At 34.6% G+C, this 27,427-nt stretch overlaps 1 protein-coding gene across 1 annotated transcript; it reads left to right on the forward strand.

Annotated features, from left to right (window-relative positions):
• The first annotated feature begins 343 nt into the window (after positions 1 to 343).
• tbc1d2b (TBC1 domain family, member 2B) lies at positions 344 to 26,052 on the forward strand. The gene is made up of 13 exons (XM_073831718.1): positions 344 to 696; positions 4,574 to 4,718; positions 10,113 to 10,278; positions 13,512 to 13,684; positions 14,164 to 14,387; positions 17,143 to 17,532; positions 18,366 to 18,476; positions 18,665 to 18,861; positions 20,582 to 21,076; positions 21,159 to 21,276; positions 21,760 to 21,945; positions 22,189 to 22,310; positions 24,385 to 26,052. Exons 1-13 carry the CDS (start codon positions 358 to 360, stop codon positions 24,578 to 24,580), a joined length of 2,862 nt encoding a protein of 953 aa, XP_073687819.1. The 5' UTR covers positions 344 to 357; the 3' UTR covers positions 24,581 to 26,052.
• The last annotated feature ends 1,375 nt before the right edge of the window (positions 26,053 to 27,427 follow it).

Raw genomic sequence — 27,427 nt, forward strand, 5'->3', positions numbered from 1 at the left:
ACTTTGTATCTAACGTCTAAATAAATAAATAAAAATTTAATTCAAGCATTTTTTAATTTTTTATGTTTGATATTTTTAAAACCAATATTTTGTTAGAATCTGTCATTATATTATCCGTCCATTCATTTTCCAAAAAATGTATTATATTGTATTATATTATATTATGTTTCTTATGAGCTAATAACTAAAATAAAAATCCTGATTTTGGACACAAACACTTGAATATTTGAAAATTATACAGCAGAACCACATGTCCCATCATCCTCCGCGGAAGCAGCACGAGAATGGAAGTCACGTGACGTCATGCGGATGGAAACTTTGTATCCGCTGATAGAGGAGAAGAAAGTCCAGAGAAAGATGCACGAAGAGGATGACAGCGCTGCCAATCCCAGCAGGAATTCTCGGATCCTGGCGGCCAGGTCTTTCGACGTGTCCGACTGCGATGGCACGAAAGACCAGAGCGCCAAATTATGCGGCTACCTGAACAAACTGACAGGGAAAGGGCCCCTGAGAGGCTTCAAAACGCGCTGGTTTGTGTACGACCCCAGGAAATGTTACTTGTATTATTTTAAGACGCCTCAAGACGCCCTTCCATTGGGACACATTGAAATAGCGGACGCTTGTTTCAGCTACGATGTGGAGGTTGAAGAGGGGCTTTTCGAGATCCACACCGAGGGGAAGGAGTTCGTGCTGAAGGTACGTTGATTTTATACATCTGCCGAAGCTAATAAAAAGTCAAATGTATCAGATCTTTTTCCATATAAATATCAATCACATTGAAGTTATCGTCTTCATTTTTAAAGATTATTAATGCACTTAAATATTGTGAACTGTTATACTTGATGCAACAAGTGGTTACAGACCATCCTTAGACTGTCAAAAGCTTATTTTAATGTTAGAGCGTAAATTAATATTTTTTCATAATAGGTTAAATTATGCATGTACGATTTATGTGCATCATGCATGCATGCATAAATTGACTATATTGCTTTTTTAAGGGTTGTTATAGTTAACCAAAGCTAAAACCATAAATACAAATTAAAAGAAATCTAATAAAATACAATTAAAAATATAAAGTCGTACTTAAAATACGGATGAGTAAAAAAATGAAAAAAAAAAAAATTTAAAAAGCAAAAACTAAAAAAATAAATAAATAAATAAATTTATGAATGCCAGATTTTGCTATATAAGGACACATGTATGCAGAAGGCAGTGCGTCTTTACACAAAGCACACTGGCTCAGTCATTCAGCTGTTGTCAGGATACAATATAACATACTGGACTCATCAGCGCTCTAAACATTTTGCCTCATGACTGGAGAATGTAGGACTATAACAAGATTGTTGCTGTAATTGTGCTGTCTTTGCAAGCTCTGCAGCAGTTTGGTCTTTTTCGCTGGATGCAGAAAGCGGTTTATGAGGTCTAAATCTGTTTAGTAATGTCACAGGATGTTGCTTTCTCAACTTAAAGTTCATTTTTTAGAAAATGTATTTCACACTCCATGTGGTTTCAGGGCCTCAGTGTGTTTGGTTGCAGGCCCTCATGACACCGTGGTGTAGCTATTTGTTATCAGGATCTAGGTTGAAGGGAATATCTTCAAACAAATCGTCAGTCAGTGAGACGGTGCTGGCGCGAATCCCAGCATGCCTGGAGTCTGGACTGACTGAAGATGAGCCGTTTACCCCTTGACTAAATGGGTTTTTTTTATTATGGGTTTCAATATGCAAAAGGTTGCATACCATATGTAATGTAACATTGTGGTAATTTTTACGCTCATTTTTTTTTTGTTGTGTTTGGTAATTTATTTAAAACTATATTAAAAAAAGTTATGTGTGTATGTTTTTAGTCTCTGAATTAAAATCTGTGAATTCAAATTATTTATTTGAACATTTTGCAGAAACAAGTAAAAAATGTTACGGTAATAAAACTACCCTGATATCATAATAAACAAAAAACTCTGATTAAATTAACGAAATTAAAGCCTCATTTAAAATAAAACTGCTTTATAATAAAAATAATAGAAATAATAATAAAAACATCTTTCAACCAAATCAATGTCATGTGTTGCAACCAGAATGCAATAAATAAATCCAATAAATAATTAAAATCATAAATATATGCAGACATTATCTCTCTCTCTCTCTCTCTCTCTCTCTCTCTCTCTCTCTCTCTCTCTCTCTCTCTATATATATATATATATATATATATATATATATATATATATAAAATAATAATAATTATAATAGTAATAAAAACTTCTTTCAACCAAATCAAAGTCATTTGGTACAACCAAATGAATCTAATAAATAATTAAAAATAATCATAAACTTATACAGACATAATCTATATGTATAATAATAATAATAATAAAAACTTCTTTTAACCAAATTGAAGTCACGTGGTGCAACCAAAATGCAATTAATGAATCCAATAAATAATTAAAATAAATATAAACTTATACAGACATATTAATAATAATAATAATAATAATAATAATGTATTTTAACCAAATCAAAGTCATGTGGTGCAACCAGAATGCAATAAATAAATCCAATAAATAATTAAAATCATAAATATATGCAGACATTCTCTCTCTCTCTCTCTCTCTCTCTATATATATATAATAATAATAATTATAATAGTAATAAAAACTTCTTTCAACCAAATCAAAGTCATTTGGTACAACCAAAATGCAATAAATAAATCCAATAAATAATTAAAATAATCATAAACTTATACAGACTTAATCTATAATTATTAATGATAATAATAATAATAAAAACTTATTTTAACCAAATCAAAGTCATGTGGTACAACCACAATGCATATAATGAATCTAATAAATATTTAAAAATAATCATAAACTTATACAGACGTAATCTATATGTATAATAATAATAAAAACTTTTAACCAAATTGAAGTCATGTGGTGCAACCCATAGAGAAGTAATCTATAAAAATAATAATAATTTTAAAACGAATCAAAGTCATGTGGTACAACCAAAATACAATTAATAAATCTAATAAATAATTAAAATAATAAAACTTATATAGACATAATCTATAATTAATAATAACTTCTTTCAACCAAATCAGTCATGTGGTGCAACCAAAATGCAATTAATAAATCCAACAAATAATTAAAATAAACATAAACTTATACAGACTTAATCTATAATTAATAATAATTAAATAATAACTTATTTTATCCAAATCAAAGTCATGTGGTACATCAAAAATGCATATAATGAATCTAATAAATAATTAAAAATAATCATAAACTTATACAGACATAATCTATATGTATAATAATAATAATAATAAAAACTTCTTTTAACCAAATTGAAGTCACGTGGTGCAACCAAAATGCAATTAATGAATCCAATAAATAATTAAAATAAATATAAACTTATACAGACATATTAATAATATTAATAATAATAATAATAATAATGTATTTTAACCAAATCAAAGTCATGTGGTGCAACCAAAATGCAATAAATAAATCTAATAAATATTAGATTCTGATAATAATCATAAACGTATACAGACATAATCTATAATAATAATAATAATAATAATAATAATAATAATAATAATAATAAACTTATTTAAACCAAATCAGTCATGTGGTGCAACCAAAATCCAATAAATAAATCCAATAAATAATTTAAATAATCATAAACGTATACAGATTATTATTATTATTATTATTATTATTATTAGATTAATAATAATAATAGTAATAATAGTAATAAACTTCTTTCAACCAAATCAGTCATGTGGTGCAACCACAATGCAATAATTATAATAATTAAAACAATCATACCCTTATACAGACATTATATATACAGTAGTCAACATTTGAAGTGGATTAAAAAGAAGACAAGAACTGGTCTTTTGGTTTCAGGACAACTTTCATGAAAGATTTTTAACCACTTGAAATGTTGACTGCTGTATATATATTAAAATATCATATATAAAATATCATCACATTCCCTAATCAACCAATCACTTATTGAAATAAGCATAAACATTTTGTACATTTATTTACATTTTTGGGGACCATAATACTTTGCCCTGTTTAACTATTAATTATTAATACCTTGCCTTGTAATAATTTATTATATTTATTTGCAATCAATACTTTTTACACAAAATAATTTTACTGAAAAACATTTTTAAAAATGACGATTAAGATATGTGCACCAGTATATTCAAGGTTAAAGAATATGTTATTCGATTTTACTTCATCATTTTCCGATATATTAAGTATAAACTATTAGACTACTAGCTTTTTAAATTATCTTTCTTTTTTCTTTATTGTGGTCTGTCATTGACTATTTATTCAGTTGTTTTGTTTCTAAATATATTGTGTTTCTCACAGTTAAAGAGCAACTTCACCGAATCGTAAACTGGAACTGAGAACGAAACAAGCCTGGCGATTCTCAAAGGGGACAGTCACATTCACACCTGACCCTCTTCCTCCACAGACTCCTGTTAAACCACAAAACAACAGAGCAAAAATAGAGCCTTGGTTTCACACTACTTTTCATTCCCTTTCTGCGTGCAGGCACCCAACAGGCAGGTGATGCAGTACTGGCTGCAGCAGTTACAGCAGAAACGATGGGAGTTCAGCAACATGTCCGGCCACAGAGACAGCTGGTGCTCCCCCACCCCGTTTCATGCACATACGGGCCTGGTGGCCAAAGATGCAGGTGAGATATGTGGAGAAGTGAGCAGACCGTGACGAAAACACACAATACACTGACAGAAAGAAAGATAAAAATCAGCTTTGGTCATGGCTTCTATTCATAAGTGGATTTTTTGATGTTGTTATATTGTCTACCTGTAGTTTGTTGCTGCTTGTCATGTGAGGTGAGTCAGAGATCATAAATGCGCATGATTCCTCAGGCCCTGGGATATTGTTTTTCATACTTTCCAGCTTTTAGAAAGCATGTGAGTAAATATAGAGGTAAAAGGTTATCTTGTATCCGTGAGTATGTACAGATTGTACACTACTAGTTACTAGTTAAACATCAGTAAAAAGAATTACTAAATTGATGTTTAAAGTCCTGCTCAAATGACATAAAATTAGTTTACATAAGTACTGATAGAAATGGTTACATTTTTTTCTTGGTTTCTTATTTCTTTTTAATGAAGGACTATAATGGTACTTTAAACCCTCAGACAGTTTGGTGGTTTTTGCTGTATGAGAACAGCTGTAGCATTTAACATTATTTTAGAAGTCGAAAAGGCAGAACCAAAACAAAAAGCCAGTGTGCTTCCTCCTTATTACGGTCACTTAGCAAGTCTTTTTTTTTTTTAATTAAAACAAATGCACCTGTGCACCTCGATGTATTAGTCATTTAATTCAGTTAGTCAACGTAGTTGGTGTAGACATTTGTAATTGATGATAATAGTTAAAGTAAGGTAAATAATAGTAAAGCTTTTTGGTACCACAGAAACTTTTGATGCCCAGTTAATGGGAGTACAGCTATTATTAGAACTGTAAATGTGCTTTATGCCAAATTTTACCTATTAGTCAGCAACATTATTATTTCACCATAGTCAAAGAATAGTTTGTGTAGTGGTTTCTGATACTTCCTGACTGTACTTTTATTACGTGAAGGTTATAGCTAAGTATACAGGTGCATCTCAATAAATTAGAATGTCATGGAAAAGTTCATTTATTTCAGTAATTTAACTCAAATTGTGAAACTTGTGTATTAAATAAATTAATAGTTTAAGTCTTTGCCTCTTTTAATTGTGAAGAATTTAATTATAAAGAACTAATTTGTTATCTATACTTCATAAGACCAATAAAAAACATTTTTAGGGGCCGTTCACATGAAGCGTCTTTTGCGCGCGCAAGTTCGTTATTTCAAATGGAGACGCACGGCTTGCGCGCGCATATTGGAAGCGACGCGGTCGCGCTCGTTTTTTCCAGGCGCGTCCGCGCCGCATCGTTTTAAAAACATCTCAACTTTTCAGAATGTCGCAAGCGCACCGCAGGTCATGTGACATGAACTAACCAATCAGCTTCCTCACGTTTTTCCGTTACATTGAAACCTCAGCAGAAACATGGAGGAGCAGCTCATCATTGTGGTCCAGGGATTTCTTGAACTTTATGATTTGTCAAGCCCCCATTATTTTGACGCTAATAGAAGAAACAATGCATGGAGACGCATAGGCTTGAAGCTAGAGCGCAGCTGATGGTTGCTTAGAAACGGCAGACGCTTCTGGAGCGCAAGCGCCCGAGCGCTTTGTTGATAAGGAAAAAAGCGGCGCGCCTAGCGTTTTCCACGCGTTTTTAGGCGCGACATGTGAACGGCCCCTTAGTGAATTGTTGGCCTTCTGGAAAGTATGTTCATTTACTGTATATGTACGCAGAGGCTCCTTTTGCTTTAATTACTGCCTCAATTCAGCGTGGCATGAAGGTGATCAGTCTGTGGCACTGCTGAGGTGGTATGGAAGCCCAGGTTCCTTTGACAGTGGCCTTCAGCTCATCTGCATTTTTGGTCTCTTGTTTCTCATTTTCCTCTTGACAATACCCTGTAGATTCTCTATGGAGTTCAGGTCTGGTGAGTTTGCTGGCCAGTCAAATACACCAACACCATGGTCATTTAACCAACTTTTGGTGCTTTTGGCAGTGTGGGCAGGTGCCAAATCCTGCTGAAAAATCTTTAAAAAGCTGGTCAGCAGAAAGAAGCAGGAAGTGCTCTAAAATTTCTTGGTAAACGGTTGCAGTGACTTTGGTTTTCCAAAAAGGCAGTGGACCAACACCAGCAGATGACAATGCACCCCAAATCATCACAGACTGTGGAAACTTGACACTGGACTTCGAGCAACTTGGGCTATGAGCTTCTCCACCCTTCCTCCAGACTCTAGGACCTTGGTTTCCAATTGAAATAGAAAACTTGCTCTCATCTCAAAAAGAGGACTTGGACCACTGGGTAACAGTCCATTTCTTCTTCTTCTTAGCCCAGGTAAGACGCCTCTGACATTTTCTGTGGTTCAGGAGTGGCTTAACAAAAGGAATACGACAACTGTAGCCTAATTCTTTGACACGTCTGTGTGTGGTGGCTCTTGAGACCTTGACCCCAGCCTCAGTCCACTCTTTGTGAAGTTCACCAAAAATTCTTGAATCGATTTTGCTTGACAAGCCTCTCAAGGCTGCGGTTCTCTCGGTTGGTTGCGCATCTTTTTCTTCCACACTTTTTCCTTCCACTCAACTTTTAACTTTCTGTTAACATGCTTGGATACAGCACTCTGTGAACAGCCAGCTTCATTGGGAAAGAATGTTTGTGGCTTACCCTCCTTGTGAAGGGTGTCAATGATTGTCTTCTGGACAACTGTCAGATCAACAGTCTTCCCCATGATTGTGTAGCCTAGTGAACCAAACTGAGAGACCATTTTGAAGGCTCAGGAAACCTTTGCAAGTCTTTTGAGTTGATTAGCTGATTGGCATGTCACCATATTCTAATTTGTTGAGATAGTGAATTTTTGGGTTTTTGTTAAATGTGAGCCAAATCATCACAATTAAAAGAAACAAAGACTTAAACTACTTCAGTCTGTGTGCACTGAATTTATTTAATACACAAGTTTCACAATTTGAGTTGAATTACTGAAATAAACAAAGTTTTCCATGACATTCTAATTTATTGAGATGCACCTGTACTTAGTGGAGTGTTATAATGCGAAAGTTCACACAAAAATAAAAAAAAATGCTGAAAATGTAGGGCCACCCAAGATGTAGATGAGGTTTTTTTTTTATTATTGGAAGTTTTGGAGACTTTTAACATGCATCACTTGCTCACCAATGGAGTGAATGAGTAAATAGCTGTTTAAAAAAATAACACACAACTTCATTCCATCAATTAACATCTTGTGAAGTGAAAAAGTGAACTAAATGCACTGTATGTTTGTGCATTTAGTTCACTCCAGAATAAAAATTTCCTGATAATGTACTTACACTAATGTGATCCAAGATGTCCATGTCTTTCTTTCTTCAGTTAAAAAGAAGTTAAGGTTTTTGAGAAAACATTCCAGGATTTTCCTCCATATAGTGGACTTTAATGGGGATCAATGGGTTGAAGGTCCAAATTGATGTCCACTATATGGAGAAAAATCCTGGATTGTTTTCCTCAAAAACCTTCATTTATTTTCGACTGAAGAAAGAAAGGCATGAACATCTTGGATGAAATGGCGGTAAGTAAATTATCAGGAAATTTTTATTATTTAAGTGAATTAATCCTTTAAGGGATTTTAACTTTAAAACATCACGTCTGACCAAAATACAAGTCCATATTAATCTATCTTTCTTGTCCTCTCACATTAAAAATCACCAACGTATTTGTTTAGAGCTGATATGGCGGCATATAAGTACACAAATTAATATACATATATGCCGCAAGATAATTAACAAGGATAACAGGGTTGACAATTTTAGAGTATATTTAGACTTTACTTACCTTGTGCATGGATTTGCAAGGGAGTTTTTTGCTGAAGTTTCTATAAATATTTGCTTTACTATAATCAGTTCTTTACTGTACAAAATCACAGTAACAAGGTTGATCATTTAAGATTGTCCACTATGGACAAAAACACAGAGATTTACAACTAAATTAAAAACGAGTAGATTTGTGCAATATTTGTCTTTGCACTGTTCACTTTCTAAAAGGATGAGGCAATTTTGACTAGGGTTGCAAAGGGGGTGGAAAATTTCCAGTCAATTTCCATAAACCTTTCAAAAAATCCCTGGAAGATTCCAAATAATTCCTGGTAAGTTTCCAAAATTTTTGGAAGGTTTCCAAAATTTACTGGAAATGTTCTACCTTTTTGCAGCCCTAATTTAGACCAATGTAAGCAATTGTAGTTTAATTTAAAAAGGGAGATTTATAACAGGGTTGCATAACCTGGGGAAAGACCTTTAATTTCTTTTTAAAAATGCATTTTGTAAATCTAATGTAGTATACAAAAATACTTTTAAGTTTCTTTTTAATCATAATCTACATACAGTATTTATTCATACAACAAACTATCAACCGTATTACCACTGTTAGTTGGAAACACCCATTAAGAAACACTGATGAATGTTGATTTAAAAAAAATGTTCTAATGATGTCATTAAACTATTTGTCACATCAACTATTTACGATTTAAAGGAGAAGTTCTCCTCCAGGATAAAAATGTCCTGATAATGTACTTATCCCATGTCGTCCAAGATCACAAAGTCACAACGAAATTAAGGTTTTTGAGGAAAACATTTTCTCCATATAGTGGATTTCAATGGGGATCAATGGGTTGAACGTCCAAATTGCAGTTCAATACAGCTTCAAAGGGCACTACACAATCCCAGCTGAGGAATAAGGGTCTTATCCAGTGAAACGATTGGTCATTTTTTAAAACAAAAATACAAATTTAAATACATTTTAACCACAAATGCTCATCTTGCACTAGCTTTGCGATGTGTGTTTATTTTATTTTCTCCTCCAAATTTAAAATCATCTTTTTTTTTTTTTGTAAAGGGTGTTTGACTTACTTTGCACGTTCGCGTTGTAAACCCTGGGTCAGTGCTTCCGCCTACGTCACTCATGATCTTTCCAACATGATTATGTAATGCGTGAGGTCGAGCTAGTGCAAAACGAGCATTTGTGGTTAAAAAGTATAGACATTTTTATTATTGTAAGAAAACCACACATCTATTTGCTAGATAAGACCCTTATTCCTTTGAAGCTCCATTGAAACTGCAATTTGGACCTTCACATCGTTGGCCACCATCGAAATCCACTATATGGAGAAAAATCCTGGAATGTTTTCCTCAAAAACCTTAATTTCTTTGCGACTGAAGACAGAAAGTCATGAACATCCTGGATCACATGGGGGTGAGTAAATGATCTGGAAACTTTTATTCTGGAAGTGAACTTCTCCTTTAAATCAATATTTGAGCATATGTTAATGCAGGCTACAAAGGCCTTCTGCAGATTTACTAATGTGTTGAAACAAGAACACATCTTAGATTGATTACTGACACTGAGAAAAGTGCCATACTGTGACCGTTGAGATGCAAATGAATGCTGATAACTCAAACTGTGACTGTGTTGTTTTAGAAGCAATGCTCTGCGAGAAGCCCAACGAAAGCATGGAAAGTGTTCGAAGTGACTTTGCTGTGGAGATGGACGGTGATGGGCTGGTTGGGCTTCAGTCGGTGCGTAACCCTGTGGCACAACCCAACGCAGCTCTCAACTCCCTCCGACACTGGGGCTCTGAGATCAGGTAGGAGACTGGAACACTCAAACTGAGATGGACAACTATTGAGCAACGTTTTTTTAAAGCTTTTAATTGAACTGTATGTAATTGAAATCCAGCATGTAGACCAAATTTAGTCAACAAGAGAAAATAACAGTTGAACTAGGGGTGGGCATAGATTAATTTTTTTAATCTAGATTAAATCTTGGAATTAATCTAGATTAATCTAGATTAAAATGGCTAATTTGAATTCTGCTGAAGGCATTCAGAATATATGTGCTCCCCAAATAATGACTAAAAGTAAGTCTTAGAGAACGGGCCAGGTGAGATTTTACTGGGGCACAACAGATTTTCACTGGGGCACGTGCCCCAGTAAAAAGGGTCTAGCAACGCACGCACCTGCCCTGAAGCGGCTTCATAACTGCATCCATGTTTGCACGTCTCATTTGATGTGGTAATTTCACAGAAGTTGAAGACTCGTTCTCGCCCCCTACAGTGCAATTCGACTAGGTATACGTCATCCGCGCTAAAATATCAAGGTGAAAGTCATCATAGCTTACGTAGTTTAGACCCAGTTCCCAACCCAACTTTGAGAATAGACTAACGGCGATATTTTTTTATCGCCCGATAAGAGTCTCACGTTAACGCAGCACGTTAACGCCGAAAACGGCCCACCACTAATTTAAACAGCTGTTTTTTTTTTGTTGTTTTTTTTTTTGTTTAGTGATAATTGTTTATGAGTCCCTTGTTTGTCCTGAACAGTTAAACTTCCTGCTGTTCTTCAGAAAAATCCTTCAGGTCCCACAAATTATTTGGTTTTTCGTAATTTTTGTGTATTTGATCCCTTTCCAACAATGACTGCATGATTTTGAGATCCATCTTTTCACACTGAGGACAACTGAGGGACTCATGTGCAACTACTACAGAAGGTTTAAACGCTCGCTGATGCTCCAGAAGGAAAAACGATGGATTAAGAGCAAGGGGTGTAAACTTTTGAACAGAATGAAAATGTGTACATTTTTCTTATTTTGCCGAAATATCATATTTTTTCATTTAGTACTGCCCTTGAGAAGCTATAAAAGATACTTGCATGTTTCCCAGAAGACAAAATATGTTAAATTTACCCTGAATTTAAATTCCGAAAGTTCAGTGAGCATTTGAACCTTCTGTAATAGTTGCATATGAGTCCCTCATTTGTCCTCAGTGTGAAAAGATGGATTTCAAAAATCATACCGTCATTGTTGGAAAGGGTTTAAATACAGAAGAATTCTGAAAAACCAAATCATTTGTTGGACCTGAAGGATTTTTCTGAAGAACAGTGGACAGTTTAACTGTTCAGGACAAATAAGGGACTCATGAACAACTATCACTAAACCAAAAACACAGCAGTGGATCATTAAGGTAACAACACAGTATTAAGAATCAAGCGTATGTAAACTTTTGAACAGGATCATTTTTATAAATGCAACTATTATTTTTTTCTTGTGGAATATATGTAAACATCTTTTATGTAAAATCATATTCAAGGCAGTACTAAATTAAAAAAATACATGCGTAAGAGCCCTCTTATTTTGGTCAAATAATTAACATTTTGCAGATTCTGCAAGGTGTATGTAAACTTTTGACTTAAACTGTAAGTGCTGGTTGCAGCTTAAAGGGATAGTTCAACCAAAAATTTAAATTACCCCATGATTTACTCACTCTCAAGCCATCATATTTGTACATGACTTCCTTCTTTCAGACAAATACAGTAAGGGTTATATTTAACATAAGTCTAAGGCCTATAAATAATAAATAATGATCATTTTTGGTAACTGACTTGTTGTACTGTAAATTGCAACTGGCCAGTATGGTTAAGTATTTTGCGTATTGTGATTGAGACAAAAAAAAGTCACTTTTAATACTCTTTATTTATGCACTTCTAATACTAAATAGGCAAAATTACTGGTACATCTGTATCTTGATTTAGGATTATTCATATTTAACTACTTTTCCTAACCACTGCCATGTGTGAACTCCTTTTCAAACTTTCCAAAAGACTTTGGCCGCATCTGCTTGGATGACGTACCGCTGAAGCTGGCCAAAGGACTGAATCTGGATTCAGGCAGAGATAAAAAACTAAAATATCTGGAAATGCTACAGCAGCTCCATGTTAGCTTTTTAGAGGCTGGCAATATAATACTTTGACCCTTTATGTAAATAGAAATGTCATGTGAGTAAGGTGAAAAAAAAAAACGTAATCACAGAATATGCCGACAGCAAAACAAATGTAACACGTCCGTCATATGGGTACATGAGTGGAATTTTTTTACCACCTCAAGGTTTTGATTTAACTCATATGGACATCTGACAAAAGTAGTAGCAAGTTCAATCTTTGGCCATATACTGGTACAAATTACATGAACTATATTGCCAAAAGTATTGGGATACCCCCTCTAATGAACAGGTTTGACCACTATAGTAATTTCCATGGGTACAAATCCTAATGTTTAAACATATAATATTATTCTAGGGGATTGTGTTCTTCTAATTTGATAGCAACAGCTTTGACAGGACCCTTTTCTATTCTAACACGACAATGCCTCTGTGTATAAGGCAAGGTTAAAAAAAGAAATGATTGATTCAGTCAGTGTGGAAATCCTAATCCCAGCTAAACATCAGGAGTGACATTAAATGCAGACTTTGAGCCAAAACCTTATCAACAAACACCAATAACTTGTAACTGTGGGTACAGTCGTCTTTGACACTTCCAAAACGGTTGAAATGAGAGATGGAAATACAGTTTATAAATGCATGAATTGTTTCCATCTTTGTTGCCACAGTTTTGGAAGTGCCTTTTTCTGTTCTAAAGAAGGGGTGTCCCGATACTTTTGTCCATATAGTGTATGTACAAGTCATTGGTGTTTGGGGATGAGTTTTTGCCTCAAGGTCTGCATTTAAAATCACACCAGAGGTGTTCAGCTGAGAGTAGGACTTTGCTTTCTGCAGACCAGTCAAGTTCTTCCACACTGACTGAATTAATCATTTCTTTTTGAACCTCGCCTTATACACAAAGGCAGTGCCATGTTAGAATTAAAGAGGGTCCTGTCAAAACACACAATCCCCTCGAATATCATTATATGCTTAAACATAAAGATTTGTACTCATGGAAATTACTTAATTAGTCAAACCTGTTCATTAGAAGGGGTGTGCCAATACTTTTGGCAATGTAGTGGATATTGAATGATAACATTTTCTTTGTTTCTCCAACCGTTTATCAGAAATAGCATGTCTCACCTGCGGCCCAGCCGAGGAGGAGAAAACAGACGCAGTGTGTTTTACACAGCCAACAGTGAGGACTGGGAGATGGTGGATCCTCCATCTAAAGACACACCAGAGCAAAAACCTTCACCTGACGGCCAGCGAAGAGAAAGCCCATCTCACTTTCAGCGATGTAAGATGATCCTTCAGACATGTTAGTGACACACAAATGTGACCCTGGACCACAAAACCAGGACCACAGAACGGGTATATTTCTAGCAATAGCCAAAAATACATTCATTGTATGGGTCAAAATTATAGATATTTTTTTTATGACCAAAAATCATTAGGGTATTAAGTAAATATCATGTTCCATAAAGATATTTTGTAAATTTCCTACCGTATATATATCAAAACTTCATTTTGATTAGTAATATGCATTGCTAAGAACTTCATTTGGACAACTTTAAAGGCGATTTTCTCAGTATTTCGATTTTTTTTTGCACTCTCAGATTCCAGATTTTCAGATAGGACAAATATCCTATCCTAACAAACCATGTATCAATGGAAAGCTTATTTATTCAGCTTTCAGCTTTCAAAAATTTGACCCTTATGACTGGTTTTGTGGTCCTCTGACACTGTGTCTGTCTTGTCACCCCTGACTGTCCACAGACTCCATTGGCTCAGCGTTCACGTTTGACTTCCGCAACCCGAGAATGAAACGGCCCTTTCACATGGGCTCTGGGAAAACCAACCGCAGCGCAGAGAGCTCGCCGGTTGAATGTAACGGGACCAAGACCTCCGAACTGCAGCTTCGCATTCAGAGCCAGGAGGAGGAGATCAACCACTTGCAGGAGCAAGAGAACCAGCTCAGAGAAGAACTCTCCAGTCAGAAGGTACGATGTGAATAAATCAGGTAGGGACCAAGTTTTTAAAACCATGAAGGTACTCTTAAGCATCATCCTTAAAGGTTATATACTGTATTTTGTGTTTAAGGAAGTTGGTGTTAGTATAAAATGTTAATTTGTAATCCCGTCCTCATTCTCGACATGTTCCGTAAGTATTTGCTTGTAGGATGGCAGCCTATACAGTAAATATGTGTCTGCAATTATTTTAAGTTACTTTTTAATCCCCATGTTGTACCATGCTGACACAGTCTTACTGCAAAGGCAGGCACCAGTTCAAAACAGATATATTTATAATTTCGTAGCTGTTTGCTGATAGTTCCTCATTTAATGTAATACGTATACATGGGTATTTCCCATGTGCAAGTGAATGCTGACACAGTGTTTGATCGTTTTAGACATTCTTTTACATTTAAAATTCAAATACTTTTCTTATATACACCTTCAAGCTTTAAGCCATATATTTCTGTGTGCTTTTCTATAAAGGTGTCAGCACATCTAAAGCAAGAGAACCACAAAATGGGTACTGTTGTTGTGCTTTTCCCTTTAAAGTTCCTCTTTGGCTTCTGGCTGTGGTTTTAACACATTAACAACTCTAGACAATGAATATGTATAACTTATATAAACAATACTATGTGTTTGTTCGTGATTAAAACATTGATAATATTTTATTAACATGGATTCTTTACGATTTGCATATTCCCCAAAATGTGTTCAGTTACTCACTCAATTAGGTGTGATGAGACTGTTCCTTAATGACTGAAAATACTGTAATGTTTTATTAAAACATGCTGAGAATCTTACTAAAACTTTAACTGAGACAAATATATATCAAAAAGAAAACAAAAAACTAAAATTGATCCAGAGCCAACAAACTGAGCAATGGGTCTTTCTTTGTACCTACATTTCAGTTCCTTCTCATAGTTCAGGTTGCATCATGTGCAGACTTTTGAAACTGTTTAAATGTATTTTTACAAGGTAAATGGAATGTTTGAATAATGGTTAACTTTATTTGATCTCCAGGTTTCTGTTTTGCTATATCAGTTTGGTGATAATTCACCAGTCTATAAAGATAAATTACATTTGATAGCTGAAGGTTATCAAAACGTTCTCCAAAATATTGATCTGATTAGCTATACAATACCATCCTGAGAAACTTACTAAAACTTTACCCTTAAAAAAAAACATGCTGAGAAAATTATCTTTCAAAAATGAAAGCTAAAGTTTGATTCAGAGCCAACAAACTGAGCAATGGGTGTTTTTTTGTATCTGCATTTCGGTTCCTTGTCTTAGTTCAGGTTGCATCATGTGCAGACTTAAAAAAAAAACACACAATTAATGCATTTTTACCAAGTTAATGTTTAGGTAGAATAATGGTTAACTTAATTTGATCTCCAGACTTCTTTTTTGTTATATCAGGGTTTTTGGTAATAATTCACCAGTCCATGAAGATAAATTACATTTAATAGCTGAATTTGATCAATCCCATTCTCCAAAATGTTGATCTGATTCAGTATACAATACATAATACAAAACCAGACTATTATGGGGTCAGAATGTAACACAAATTACTTCATCCCGGACGAGCCCCCAACTTATTTTGACCCTTGTTAAAGGATTAGTACAATTCCAGAACAAAACTTAGATAATTTACTCACCCCCTTGTCATCAAAGATGTTCATCTTTCTTTCTTCAGTCGTAAAGAAATTGCTTTTTGAGGCAAACATTTCAGGAATTTTCTCCATATAGTGCCCATGAGTTTGAAATTCCAAATTGCAGTTTAAATGCAGTTTCAAAGGGTTCAAAATGATCACAGCCAAGGAAGAAGGGTCTTATCTAGCGAAACGATCAGTTATTTTCTAAAAAAAATTACAATTTATACACTTAGATATCCTATCCTAACAAACCTTACATCAATGGAAAACTTATTTATTCAGCTTTCAGATGATGTATAAATCTCAATTTAAAAAAAATTGACCCTTATGACTGGTTTTGTGATCCAGGATCACAAATGATTCATTTTAACCATTGGTTACCCTTCTTACTTGGCTGGGATCGTTTAGAGCTGCAGTTAAACTGCATTTTGGACGTTTCAACTCGCGGGCACCATAGAAGTCCACTATATGAAGAAAATTCCCAAAATGTTCTCCTCAAAAAACATAATTTCTTTAAGACTGAAAAAAGAAAGACATGAACATCTTGGATGACAAGGGCCAGATGATTCGGAGGTTTGCAGCTGGTTCTAGTGCAGGAGTAGCCAACTAAAGTACATTTCTGTGTACTTTAGTTTAAATTCTGCTCCAACACACCTGCCTGTTATTTAACTTAGAACACATTGACAAGTTGGTTCAGGTGTGTTCAGTTAGGGCTTGAGCTAAACTCTGCAACAGGGTTTCTCAAATCTTGCCCTGGAGGGCCAATGCACTGCAGAGTTAAGCTCCAACCCTGATCAAACTTGATTAGCAGGCTCAGGTGTGTTTGATTAGGGTTGGAAAGAGGATCTTATGAGCCAAATTTGAGGATCCCTGCTCTACAAGATAGTAAGATAGTAGGTCTTCAGGAGCAGATTTGGCTACCACTGCAGACTTTGACCTTAGGACTATAAAGACTAACCGGTGACTACGAAGGATCCTGTTTTGTTTGATCAGCTGGTTTTTGAGTAGTTTATCCAAGTAATTGATGGGCCATTGTGCTCTGCTCAACTTTCCCAGTGCCTTGAGCTTCACGCAGTATTTTCTTCTACTAGGAGTTGGTTCATCTTCTCCAACAAACACTACGTAGCTCCCAATGCGATTGGCGTTCCACAGTGTCTTCTGGGAACATGGGGCCTCACGGTCACAACCAAGCTGAGAATGAGGTGGACAAAGCCCTGGCAGAGCGGGACACCAACATCAAAGACCTTTGTGGACACATGGAGAAGCTAGCCTTGGAGAAGGAGAGTCTTCAACAGGAGTTGAAGAGTTTGAAGAACAAAGTTGGGGAGATAAATGAACAGCTAGGCATGCTCATGGAGACCATTCAGGCCAAGGACGAAGTCATCATGAAACTTTCCCAGAGTGATAATGAAGGAACCCAGTCGGCGGAATGCAACTCACCCAGTGCAACTAGGGAACAACAAGAGTACAACATCCTGAAGGTAGCACAAGAACATTCTGATATATGTGCTTTCCAAACACTAGATCTGAATATGTATATGAATGTGTTTGTGAGATTAAAAATCAGTGGGAGCTTAGGATAAAATTTATTTGACTTTGGCAAGAGTTGCATGCAAGACCAAGACATGTCTAAGTCCAGGTTTAGTCTTAAGTGTTTTATCACAACACCAATTAAATTGTAAGATCCTTTTTGGTTGTAGTTTTATATATATTTTACAGAATATGCCCAGATAGCACATGTACGTCTACAAGATGTCTGTTAAAGATCTCTTGATCTGGAAAGCATCTGCTGTGTACAAACATCTAACAGGTGTCTGTAAGATGTCAGTTTTACATACATTCTAAACCATAAACATCTTAAAGACATCTAATAGTCATCTATATGACATCTGATATGAGATGTCCTATAGATGTCTTTTTTAGAGTGTTTGCTCATCTGCAATATGCCTTCCAGATGTAAATGCAGACGTCAAATAGCCGTCTCCGAGATGTATGTGTGCTATCATGGTACAGAGCTTCAAATGCAGATAGCACACGTACGTCTGCAAGATGTCTGTTAAAGATCTCTTGATCTGAAAAGAATCTGCTGTGTACAAATGTCTGATAGACGTCTTTTAAATGTCTTAAAGACATCTAATATATGTCTATTTGACATCTGATAGAAAACATTCAATAGGCATACTGCAGATGAGCAAACATAATACGTCTTGCAGATTTGTAAATGTGTCTTGTAAAGGGGACAGTTCTTGTTTGGTCGCTGTACATTATTTTTAGTGTCTCACCTTCAACCCTTTGGGTTTTTACATTTCTCCAGGACAGCCTTCAAGGCTACAAATCCCAAAATAACTTCTTAAACAAAGAAATTCTGGAGTTGACAGTCTTAAGAAGAAATGCTGAATCCAGAGAGAAAGCGCTGGAGGCAAAGGTCTGTGACTTTATCTACTCAGTGCACGCAAACCACCCTGAATGTTTTGTTTGCAGATTCTTTCTTATGTGCCATGTTAGCGTTTCCTTTTCCTTTTCACTAGCATTCCAGCATTTGCAAGGTTGCCTGAGCATGTTTTTGATTGCTGAGGAATCATTTTTGTTCTTCACATGTTGTGTGTTCTACAGTGCACCAGTTTGGAGGCCAAGCTGTGTCAGGTGGAGAGTAAGTACCTGGTTCTTCTACAGGAAGTGAAGACTCCAGTTTGTTCCTCTTCAGAGCAGACCCATAGCGGAGAGGTCATCACACGCTTACTAGAAGATGCACTACAAGTGGAGAGCGCAGACCATCAAGAGCACCCTATTCTCAAACCCAACGCTGTCAGGTATCATGTCACGAAAAGTAAAGTGAAAGTATTCATACTGAATTATTTCATGTTTTATGTTGCAGCCTTATGAGTCTACAGTCCATACACCATTATGACAAAGCAGAAACAGAATTGTCACAACTTTGTAAATGTATTAAAAATAAAAATCTGAAATAAGTACATTGCATAAGTATGCATACCCTTAACTCAGTACTTAGCTGAAGCACCTTTACAGCCTCAAGTCTTTTTGAGTATGATGCAATAAGCTTTGCACATCAGCATTTGGCAATTATCTGCCGTTCTTCTCACCTCTTCACCTTTCAAACTCTGTCAGCTTGGATGGGGTCTGGCAGACATTTTCAGGTTTCTCCAGAAATGTTTGATTGGGTTCAAGCCCAGGCTCTGGCTGGACCACTCAAGGACATTCATAGAGTTGTCTATAAGCTACGCTTGCTGTATGCTTGGGTTCATTGTCCTATTGGAAGGTGAACCTTCTGCCCTGAGGTTCTGAATGCTCTGCACTAGGTTTTCATTAACGCTATCTCTATATTTTGCTGTGTTGAGCTTTTCTTCTACTTTGACGAGTCCCTTAGTACCTTCTGCTGAAAGGGGGGAAATCTAAGTGCGTTTTTCTTAAAACAAGTAAAATTATCTGCCAGTGGGGTAAGTAAAATACTCTTGTTCTAAGAATGTTTTACTTAACCCACTGGCAGATAATTGCACTTGTTTTAAGAAAAACGCACTTGATTTAGTTTATTTTCCTCTGGAAACCAGACTTCATTTTGCTTATCTAGTAAATTAATCTCAATTTAAGAATTTTTAGTTAGTTTTGACTAGAAACAAGACAAAAAAAAAGTAAGACCAGCCTTTTTTTGCAGTGTGCCTGGTTTCCTTCAAACATGATGCTTGGAATTGAGGTTCATCAGACCGGAAAATCTTGTTTCTCATAGTCTGAGGGTCCTTTAGATGTTATTTAGCAAATTCCAAGTGTGTTTTCATGTGTCTTCACTGAGGAGAGGACTGAGTCTTGCCACACTGCTATAAAGCCCAGATCGGTGGAGTGTTGCAGTGATGTTTGTCCTTCTGTAGGTTTCTCCTATCTCCACATATGATCATGGAGCTCAACTAGAGTGACCATCAGGATCTTGGTCACCAGTATAACCAAAGCCCTTCACCATCAATTGCTCTAGGAAGAGTTTGGTTGTTTCAAACCTCTTTCATTAAGGGTAACAGAGACTACATGCTTCATGCTTCTAACTCTTCCCCAGATCTGTGGCTTGATGCAATCCCATCTCTGAGCTCTACAGGCAGTTTTTTTTTCAACCTCAGGGCTTGGTTTTTGTTCTGATATGCATTTTCAGCTGTTAGACATTTTATTAAGAGGTTAACTCCACTCAAAGTGTAGTAACATCTACAGTAAAAGCAATGTGCATTCCTGAGCTACATTCCCACTGTCCCAGATAAGGGTCTGAATACTTATGCAATGGAATCAGTTTTTTATTTTTAATAAATTTGCAAAGATGTTAAAAACCTGTTTTTGCTTTGCCATTGTCTATGGAGTATAGAATGATGTGGAAAAAGTAAATTAAAGCAGTTTAACATAAGGTGGCAACATAAAATGTGAAGGGAAAAAAAGAATACTTTCGCAAGGCACTGTATGTAGACATTTGTTACTGAAAATAGTTGGGTCTTGCTTGCAAATCATATAACCAGTAATACTGTTTTCTTTCGCATTTAGTGAGTACGACGTTTATGGCTTCAAAACTGTCCCAGAGGAGGAGGACGATGAGGAGAAACTTGAAGCAAAAAAGAGAGCGCTAGACCTGAAGTCCCTCTCCCTGACAGACCAGGAGACCTCGGTCCGAGTAAAATGGGACAACTACCTGGCCATCACCATGAACCGAGAGATGGTTCGATCTCCAGAGCTCAAGGCGCTGATGCGAAGTGGAGTTCCTCATAACCACCGTTCCAAGGTGTGGACCTGGTGCGTGAACTTCCATGTGAAGAAGATGCGTGACGCCCTGCCGAAAGACTATTACCAGAACCTTCTGTCCACAGTGAACGAAAAACCAAACCCGGCCTGCAAGCAAATAGAGCTGGATCTTCTCCGGACGCTTCCTAACAACAAGCACTATTGCTCTCCTGACTCGGACGGCATCCAGAAACTCAGGAACGTGCTTCTGGCTTTCTCCTGGAGGAATCCAGATATCGGCTACTGCCAAGGCCTCAACAGGTAGCAGCTCCAAACAATTCCAGCTCTGAAGTTCATTGGTGGGATGTTTGTGTTGCTTCATGTCTACTTCTGATTGTTTCAGGCTGGCAGCTATTGCTCTTCTGTATTTGGACCAAGAAGATGCTTTCTGGTGTCTCGTGGCCATCGTGGAGGTTTTCATGCCACGTGACTATTACACTAAAACGCTGCTAGGCTCACAGGTATTGCTTCAAGATTGTTCACAGTCAAAAAAAAGCTCTGGCAGTTGGAGCACGGGGCTTTGGGAATGTCTTTGTTTGCTGGATATGACTCAGTAGCAGCAGGCTAACTGCACATCTCTTTTCTAATTTGTCATCTGTCACAATGACTTTGAGTTTTCAGGCTCTGTTCCATCGACAAGGCATTAACATGCTTGTTGAACTAGCTTTACCACATTTTGGCTTTATGCAACATGAACGCTGTCATGTTTTACCTTTTTTGGGTTATGTTTTTGGGTGCTAACCACATGTTCGTACGCAGAGTAACTCGCCAAGGGCTTTTCCATTTAAACCACATTATTGGCACACTCCTAGTTAGGGCTTTTCATTGCTGACATGTGACTGCAGTAGGGTCCAAATCTAGCTTTTTGCTAGACCTGCCTATGATGAAATATACTGGCCATAAGTCCTTGTTTGTTTGTTGATTGTATCTTGTTTTTGATATAGGTTGATCAACGTGTGTTGAAGGACCTGATGTATGAGAAGTTACCCAGGCTTCTTGCTCATTTTGAGCATTATAAGGTTGACACTTCTCTCATCACCTTCAACTGGTTCCTGGTTGTGTTTGTGGACAGCGTAGTCAGTGACATCCTTTTCAAAATCTGGGATGCTTTTCTTTATGAGGGACCCAAGGTATGGAGAATTATGTAGACATGTTCTTTCAACTTAGTTTATATAAACACAAAACAGGTGACTTAAGAGATTTACTGACTAATCTAAAATGAGCATTGTAAATCCTCAGACACTTAGATAATACTTTAATGCTCGTCATTCTTAGTATTAATTTCTGTAATGAGTCATATTAGTCTGGTTGTTTTAGGCTGGCGGTACTCCTGGTGTGCTGACATGTTTTGATGTCTCTTTTTACCTTGGCAGATCATTTTCAGATTTGCTCTCGCACTCTTCAAATACAAAGAAGAGGAATTTCTAAAGCTCCAGGATACCATGACCATTTTCAAGTACCTTCGGTACTTCACGCGTACAATCTTGGATGCAAGGTTTGTGCTTCTAGTGTAAGGGATAGGGTTAGACAATTTATAATGACTATTTATTTATTTATTTATTTAACATATTTTAACTTGTTAGTAGTAATAATAATAATTATTAAATACCTAATATTCTATTAGTATCATTAATTTATATTATGCATTTTATTTTATGAAATATTTAGTAATTTAATTTTTTGTGGTTTGATTCATCAGGGTTGGGAAAACAACTTGATGCATGCCAGCTGCTTTAATAATAAAATTATGTAATATTATTAATGCAGTACACAATATCTTTTTTTATATTTTGGGAACATTTTAGATGTAATTTTAGTTATTTTATTTTTATCTTTTTATTGCAATTTGCAGTTTGATTCATTAAAGTTGGGAAACTTTTTTGCAATTATCAATTAAACTCTTTTTTTTTTTAAATTCATTTATTTATGTATAATTGAATAATATCTTAAACTTATTATTAGTAATACTAATATTATTAAATATTTGTAATAATAATAACGAATTGGCTAACTTTAGTTGTTTGTATTATTATTAATACATTGAATAATATCGTATTATTAATTAAAAACGTATTATTAATAATATTATTATAAAATATTTGTATTAATAATGAATAAGAAAAGATAATTTTGCTATTGTTGTTATTAATTTAATTATTATATTATTACTAAACTAAATCTTATCTTAAACTTATTAATAATATTATTACATATTTGAAATAATGCATAAGCAAACAGATATTGCTTTTATTTATTTATTTGCTGATTTATATATAATAAATGTAGAAATATCCTAAACATATTATTATTAAATATTTATAGTAGTAGTAATAATAATAATAATAATAATAATAATAATAATGCATAAGCCAACATAAATATATATATTTTTTTGTATTATTATTATTATTATTATTATTATTATTATTATTATTATTAATAATATTTAGAATAAATAGAATAATATCTTAAACGTATTATTATTATTCATATTTAATAAATATTTGTAATGCATAGTCAAACATATTTTTGTTTTTATTTATAATCACAATTTAATATCTTAAACTTATTAAACATTTGTAATTAATAATGCATAAGCAAATGGATATTAATAATAATAAATATTTGTAATGCAGAAGCAAACTAATTTTTTTCCTGTTGTTATTTATAATAGTAATAAATTGAATATCTTAAACGTGTTATTAAATATTTGTAATTAATAATGGATAAGCAAATAGATATTTTTGTTTTTATTATTATTGTTTATTATTATTTATAATGAATAATATCTTAAACGTATTATTATTAATATTAATGAATGTAATGCATAAGAAAACAGTTTTTTATGTCATTAATTATAATAATAAATTGAATATCTTAAACTTATTAAATATTTATAATTAATAATGCATGAGCAAACATTGTTTATAATTATTATGTATAATAAACTGAATATCTTAAACTTTTTCTTAATATTAATAAATATTTGTAATGATGCATAAGCAGACAGATTTTCCTTATTCTTATTCTTAGTTATAATAATAATAATAATAATAATAATAATAATAAATTAAATATATTAAACTTATTAAATATTTGTAATTAAATGCATAAGCAAATGGATTGCAATGGATTGTTTTTTGTTGTTATCATTTATAATATTTTTGTTGCTATCATTATCATTAATTATAATAATACATTGAATGTCTTAAACTTATTATTAATAATATAAATAAATATTATGTTGTTGTTGTTGTTGTTGTTGTTGTTATTATTATAAATAAAATGTCTTAAACTTATGAAATATTTGTAATAATGCATAAGCAAACAGATATTTTTGTTGTTTTTATTATTATTTGTATTATTATTATTATTATTATTATTATTATTATTATTATTTATAATAAATGTAATAATATCTTAAACTCATTATTATTATTATTATTAATAATATTATTACATATTTGTAATAATTAATAATGCATAAGCAACCTTTTCACAGGAACACTACTATTAATGATTTTTTAATTATCAGCTAATGTGTTCTATATGATCTTGCGTCTTCACAGGAAGTTGATGAGCATGGCCTTTGTAGACATGAACCCATTCCCACTGAGGCAGATCCAGAACCGCCGCACATTCCACCTGGAGAAGGTCCGCCTAGAGCTCACCGAACTGGAAGCCATCCGCCAGACCTTCCTGCGGGAGAGAGACACCACCCTGGATGGCCGCACGCTCATCAGTGACGACGAGGAGGACAGCTGAACAAAGCCAATAAGGGGCCAGACCTGCAAAGCAGATTAGCCAATCACAACGTGTCTTATACTCTTCAATGCATTTCAACAAACAAACTGTGACTTCAAAAGACCAAAGAACAGTATTCCTTGTATTCCAGTATATCTTTTTTCATGGTCCTGTCCAGTATTGTCCATCCATTTGTACATTGACTAAAATCAGTATTAAAGTAACTAAAGTTCTTTGCATTTTGGTGCGGATTGGATCAAATGCGGAAGTGTCCAAATTTTGGTACACACTCACATTATGCTGGACATACTGGGATGTACGATCCTGCCGCACTTATTCAAACTTCATTTGTTTACGTACTCTTAGTAATCATATCAGTACTTGTATTTTATTGTAAGATCATTTGATATAAATCAATTCACGTTTACGAGGCTTGCCCTCTTTCTAAACGTTCGGTACTTTGACTCGGTTTAATCACTTCCACTAAATTCACTGTCCAATCACAGAGTGGAAAACACACATAGTGTGTTAGATCTATTTAACAGTACTTCCTGTCTGCTCAGGACATGACCAAACCGTGCCATATCACATAACTTTTTAACATGTTTCACAAGCGATAGCTGTTATGTATTTAGGTTCTAGAAGCAAAATGCACATTTGCTGTCTCTTGAGCTGTCTCCTTTATTGTTTAAATTCATTTTCAGGCGTTTCTGTTGTTTCTACACTCTTCTATTTTAAACACAATAATCTAAAATCCACAGTCAACCCCGAAGCTGCTCAAAATGAAGATGATAATGTGGAAAATGTGAGTGTTTTTTGTTTGTCAACGGTTCCAAAGTGTGTTTTATGTTGTTACTGAAATTCACTTCAGATTTAAAATGCAGAAACAACCCATAAAGGCCTAATGAGGGAATGTGTGTCTGAATTACTAGCACTTTTCTTAACTTTCAATGTTCAACTTTGTCATTTCAAAGTCATCTGTTACATCCACTTCACATTTAGTACAGTTATTAGATCTTTTACTCCATTTCAGCGTATTTTATCACCTGCTAGTGTGACTGCAAATGTCAGGATGAGCAAAAATGTAAAACTGATGGTGTTTGGTTTTACTATGAGAGCCGGTCTCTCATAATGGCCATGTTTTTGCAATCAGATTTCGTCTCCCGCACTGCCCTTATAAAATAAATGTATTATTCATCTTTGAAATATGTTATTTTAAGTCAAACAAGACTAATATGGACATATTTTTCACAATTTACCATTTCAGATAATATTTAGCTATCGAGTATGTTATGTGAGCTATAGCAGTTTTTGTGTCTTCAGTGAGTAAGCTATGATTTCAAACCGTCTTTGATGCTGTTGCACAGGCCTTTATGTGTATACAAAATGATTGTATTATTTGTAATGTTTCTGAACTCTGAAACTTGTGTTATGACATAATCTTCCATTTCTTTACTTATGCATGATCATCCAATAAATTTCTATTGCATACAGTTGTTTCAAGTTAGTTTGTGTAGTTTTTATGCATCTCAATAGCCTCCTCAATAAACTACAACTGTTACAAATGCCTTTCTACTTGAAAACAATGTTTTACAGGAAATACTGTAAAAAGATACTGCAGCACAACAATGGAGAGGGGTAAGCATATCTTAAATCCTTCCTGTTATTGTGATGTTATATAATATTAAATCCTACAGCATGTAAAATATACTGTTCATGCACAGGCAGTATGTAAAACACCCATATTATTTGTGACCCTGGACTACAAAACCAGGCATAAATAGAACAGGTATATTTGTAGCAATAGCCAACAATACTGTACATTTGTATGGGTCAAAATGTATGCCAAAAATCATTGGGATATTAAGTAAAGATCATATTCCATGAAGATATTTCGTAAATTTCCAACTGTAAATATTTTAAATAGGCCTACTTATTTCTCGATTAGTTATATGCATTGCTAGGAACTTCATTTGGACAACTTTAAAGGCACCCTCAGATACCAGATATTCAAATAGTTGCATCTCGGGCAAATATTGTCATATCCTAACAAACCATACGTCAATGGAAAGCTTATTTATTCAGCTTGTCAGAATACATAATTGATTTGTGTGGTTCAGTGTCACATTTGTCTCATACAGATTACCGTGTCCAGCAGATGGCGGTAATAGCGCAAACATAATGGGTAAAACACAAGCAACAGAGTAAAAGCAATAAAGTAAATCATGTTTTATTTTTACAGACAGTAGCCTAAATTCACAGCGTGCTCTATCAAATCCTTCAAATCAGTTGATAACCGGGTTTGACCGAATCACTAAAGGAACCGAGTCAAATGAGTCATTCGCGAATCGGACATGACTGCTGTTCATTAAGAAATATAGAAAGTCCGACTCTTTCCTCAATTTGGTTCTTTCGAACAGTTTGAACGGTCAGCAATATAAAGTAAATTATGTTTTTAATATCCCAGACCTCAACATTCACAGTGTGTTCTTCAAGTTAAACCGGATCAAATGAACGAGTCATTCGCGAATCGGACATGAAATAAAGCTAAAATAAATAAATAAGTAAATAAATCTATATTATTCGAGATATATATATAAGTCCGACACTTTTCTCAATTTGGTTCTTTTGAACAGTTTGAACAGTTTGCAACAGAGAGTAGGCTAAATTATAGAGTTAATAAAGTAAACTATGTTTTTAATATCCCAGACTCCAACATTCACAATGTGTTATCCTGTTAAATCCTTCAAATTAGTTGATAACTGGGTAAAGAATCACTGTAAAGGAACCGAATAAAATGAACGAGTCATTCGCGAATCGGACATGAAATAAAGATAAAATAAATAAGTAAATAAATCGATAAAATAT

This window comes from Garra rufa, chromosome 25 (genome assembly GCF_049309525.1).
Source record: "Garra rufa chromosome 25, GarRuf1.0, whole genome shotgun sequence".
Classification (NCBI taxonomy): domain Eukaryota; kingdom Metazoa; phylum Chordata; class Actinopteri; order Cypriniformes; family Cyprinidae; genus Garra; species Garra rufa.

What these genes read in the sequence shown, in the direction of transcription:
- tbc1d2b (XM_073831718.1), top strand. Translation starts at nt 358, where the DNA reads ATGCACGAAGAGGATGACAGCGCTGCCAATCCCAGCAGGAATTCTCGG. An exon ending in AAGAGTACAACATCCTGAAG is followed by an intron (nt 17,533 to 18,365) that starts GTAGCACAAGAA and finishes ACATTTCTCCAG; the next exon opens with GACAGCCTTCAAGGCTACAA. An exon ending in CGTACAATCTTGGATGCAAG is followed by an intron (nt 22,311 to 24,384) that starts GTTTGTGCTTCT and finishes GCGTCTTCACAG; the next exon opens with GAAGTTGATGAGCATGGCCT.